This window comes from Littorina saxatilis, unplaced genomic scaffold (assembly GCF_037325665.1).
Source record: "Littorina saxatilis isolate snail1 unplaced genomic scaffold, US_GU_Lsax_2.0 scaffold_2000, whole genome shotgun sequence".
NCBI lineage: Eukaryota > Metazoa > Mollusca > Gastropoda > Littorinimorpha > Littorinidae > Littorina > Littorina saxatilis.
In genome coordinates, this window is record NW_027126625.1 from 12501 (window position 1) to 15913 (window position 3413).

General features: G+C 44.5%; 1 protein-coding gene across 1 annotated transcript; it reads left to right on the forward strand.

Moving 5' to 3' along the window:
- The first annotated feature begins 211 nt into the window (after positions 1 to 211).
- Positions 212 to 1306, forward strand: LOC138955131 (type-1 angiotensin II receptor B-like). The gene has a single exon (XM_070326803.1). The coding sequence runs from the start codon at positions 212 to 214 to the stop codon at positions 1304 to 1306; it is 1095 nt and encodes a 364-aa protein (XP_070182904.1).
- The last annotated feature ends 2107 nt before the right edge of the window (positions 1307 to 3413 follow it).

Here is a 3413-nt window from a genome sequence, read left to right on the forward strand (position 1 = left end):
TAACGCCTCTAACAACAAACTCTTCCGATTTTAAATGACAACTCACTCAGCAGATAACTGCAGACAGAAGTAACTTGAACAGAAAAGTAGTACGGTTCAAAAGGCTCATAACATTCTTGAGAGAAAGAGAAGAAAAATAAACAGCACTTCTGCTGCTGCGATGAACGTCAGCATAGAAAATGCAACCTCAGCTTACTATCTGAATGTGACAATGACTACGTCATCACTTCCACAAACACAGACATTCACTTTGGACGATCATCCCCTGATGCGGTTAAGACTGTGGATGCAGCGAATTGTGATTCCTCTGATAATCATGGGCGGCGTGTTCGGGAACAGCATGATGATAGTCATCGTTCGTCGACTGAAGCTCAACAAGAGTACGATGGACCGATATCTGACGAGCATCGCACTGTCAGACACTGCGTTTCTTCTCTCACTGCCATTAGCCACGCTGCTGGAAGACGCGGGAGGAATCACTGTGAGGGCAAGTCACAAAGCCACGTGCAAGCTCCTGTCTTGGATCTTCAACTCTGCCGCCATTATGTCAGCCTGGTTTCTGGTTGCCATGACGATTCAACGAGCCGTGTCTGTAGTGTGGCCCCATCGCGTTGACCTGGTGTGCACCAGGACCAGGTCTTGGCGGATCATCGTGGGTATCACCTTGCTTGCCCTGCTCCTCAACTCCCACTTGTTGTACGGGATTGACGTCATACCCGGTGCCCCACCCTCATGCGTCATAACGGACTACGGCTACGCGCGTTTCCTGTTGGACTTCTGGATCTACGCTGACATCTGCATGTTCTCCTTCGTCCCTTTCGCTTTCCTGCTTCTCGGCAACGTCGTGTTAGTCTCCAAGCTCCGCAAGTCTCTCAAGGACGCTGTTCGCCATCTAGGACCCGACGAGTCACAGAAAAGGACCAGGTCCAGCGAAGCTCTGTCGATATCAGTCACGGTGATCGTGGTATCCATGTCCTTCATCGTGCTAACGCTGCCTTTGGCTCTCAACAACATGCTGTCTATTCTGTACCACGCAGAAGGCCGTGGAGAAGAACCCAACAGGGATGAATATGCCTTGGGATTGTTCCTTCAGGACCTGTTTCGTGCCATCGGGTACCTCAATTACGCTCTGAATTTCTATCTCTACTGCCTCACGGGAACAAGGTTCAGGAATGAGTTCAAGACGTTGATGCGAGGCGGAGGAAATGGTGTTGCGAAAAACACAAAAGAAGGATATTCTACAGAAGTGTGTACAAACCAAAGCTCTGTTTGCTTCACGGTCAATGCAGAGTTACAGGGAGATTGACATCTTTATAGATGGATATACACAACATCTACACCTTTCCTGTTTCAGGTGAGGAGTGGAAATTATTTTCTGAATTACTTTTGAAACTGATACCTATATCAGTCTGTGGAAAGGATTCAACAGCAACATTTTTTATTTTTCACAGGAAGCGACCAGACTACTTCGCAAGATGCCCCTTGACAATACAATCAATGAGTCTTATATCGCGCATATTCCGTGGGTACAGTTCTAGGCGCTCTGCAGTGATGCTGTGTGAGATGAAATTTTATACGGCCAGTAGATTGCAGCCATTTCGGCGCATATTTACCTTTCACGGCCTATTATTCCAAGTCACACGGGTATAGGTAGACAATTATTAACTGTGCCTTAGCAATTTTGCCAGGAAAGACCCTTTTGTCAATCGTGGGATCTTTAACGTGCACACCCAATGTAGTGTACACGGGGGGAGGTTCGGACACCGAAGAGAGTCTGCACACAAAGTTGACTCTGTGAAATAAATTTCCGCCGAACCTGGGATCGAACTCACGCTGACAGCGGCCAACTGAATACAAATCCAGCGCGCTACCAACTGAGCTATATCCCCGCCCCGACATCTTTATAGATGGATATTATTATTATTATTATTATTGTGATCATTTTTATGCGCCTAATCTAGATATAGCCCTAGGCGCTTACATATTAATTTCTGCCGTTTGAAATGGAAATTAAATTTTTTACAGACAGACAGACAAACAGACATTTTTTACACACAATATATAACGCATTCACATCGGCCAGTAAAGCTCAGTAGCCTATTAGGCGAGCATTCACGGCCTTTATTCTAAGTCAAACGGGTATTTGGTGGACATTTTTATCTATGCCTATACAATTTTGCCAGGAAAGACCCTTTTGTCAATCGTGGGATCTTTAACGTGCACACACCTACACCTTTCCTGTTTCAGGTGAGGAGTGGACATTATTTTCTGAATTACTTTTGAAACTGATACCTATATCAGTCTGTGGAAAGGATTCAACAGCAACATTTTTTTTTATTTTTCACAGGAAGCGACCAGACTACTTCGCAAGATGCCCCGCGTTATCATCTACCATGTGTTTGCACAATGAGTTTAGACAAATCTGTGGTGGTCAACATCATTGTTAAGACGAGGAGGAAGATATCTCTAAGTGTCTTTAATTGTTGTCACTATTCAGGTACCTTTAACTCAGTTTGAGTCCTGAAAAAAATGGAGCCGAATATTTGACCTTTTTAGAGTGGTGTGTTATCTAGCTCTTACACAAGATCAAAATAGAACAGATGCTTCTCGACAAAAAGGCGTACATAGGTTGCTGTTTAGAAGTGTGTGTGTGTGTGTGTGTGTGTGTGTGTGTGTGTGTGTGTGTGTGTGTGTGTGTGTGTGTGAGGCTGTGTGTGTGTATGTGTGTGTGTGTGTGTGTGTGTGTGTGTGTGTGTGTGTGTGTGTGTGCGCGCGCGTGTGTTTGTGTGTTATACAGTTCGATCGCGCGAGTATGTGTTTGGTTGGCTGCATGTTTACCTCTTTGTTGTCGTCGTTGTCGTTGTCGCCGTCGTTTGTTACTTGCTAAATTCCCCTACGTATACACATACACAGACACAGACACACACAGACACACACACACACACACACATGTACACACACACACACGCATACACACACTCTTTTACACACACACACACACACACACACACACACACACGCACACACACACACACACACACACACACACACACCGAACACGTTGTTAAGGGTATTTGTGGGTAAAAATTCCCCGATTATGGGATACAAAATAATTATTATCAAAAGAAGTTACTGGGTTTGCGCCTATTTCCCCGGACATTTACTTTCAGTCATGGCAAAGACTGACAAGGACTTCCTCGTGCACAAACATGACTGCAGGAACAGCACTGGTGGTCCTGTCATTTAAAATGACAGTGCATGTGATTAGAAATTAAAGAGTTTGCCTATATTTTTTAAATAAATGTATATCCTTAAAAGAAAGTACGCCAAGACAGTAACCGAGATGACGTTTTTGGTAGTGTTTATTGCTCTCAGAACTAGGAGTAACATGAAATTTACATAAATTGATGTGC

Coding starts and splice junctions, on each gene's coding strand:
- LOC138955131 (XM_070326803.1), top strand. CDS start 212: ATGACTACGTCATCACTTCCACAAACACAGACATTCACTTTGGACGAT.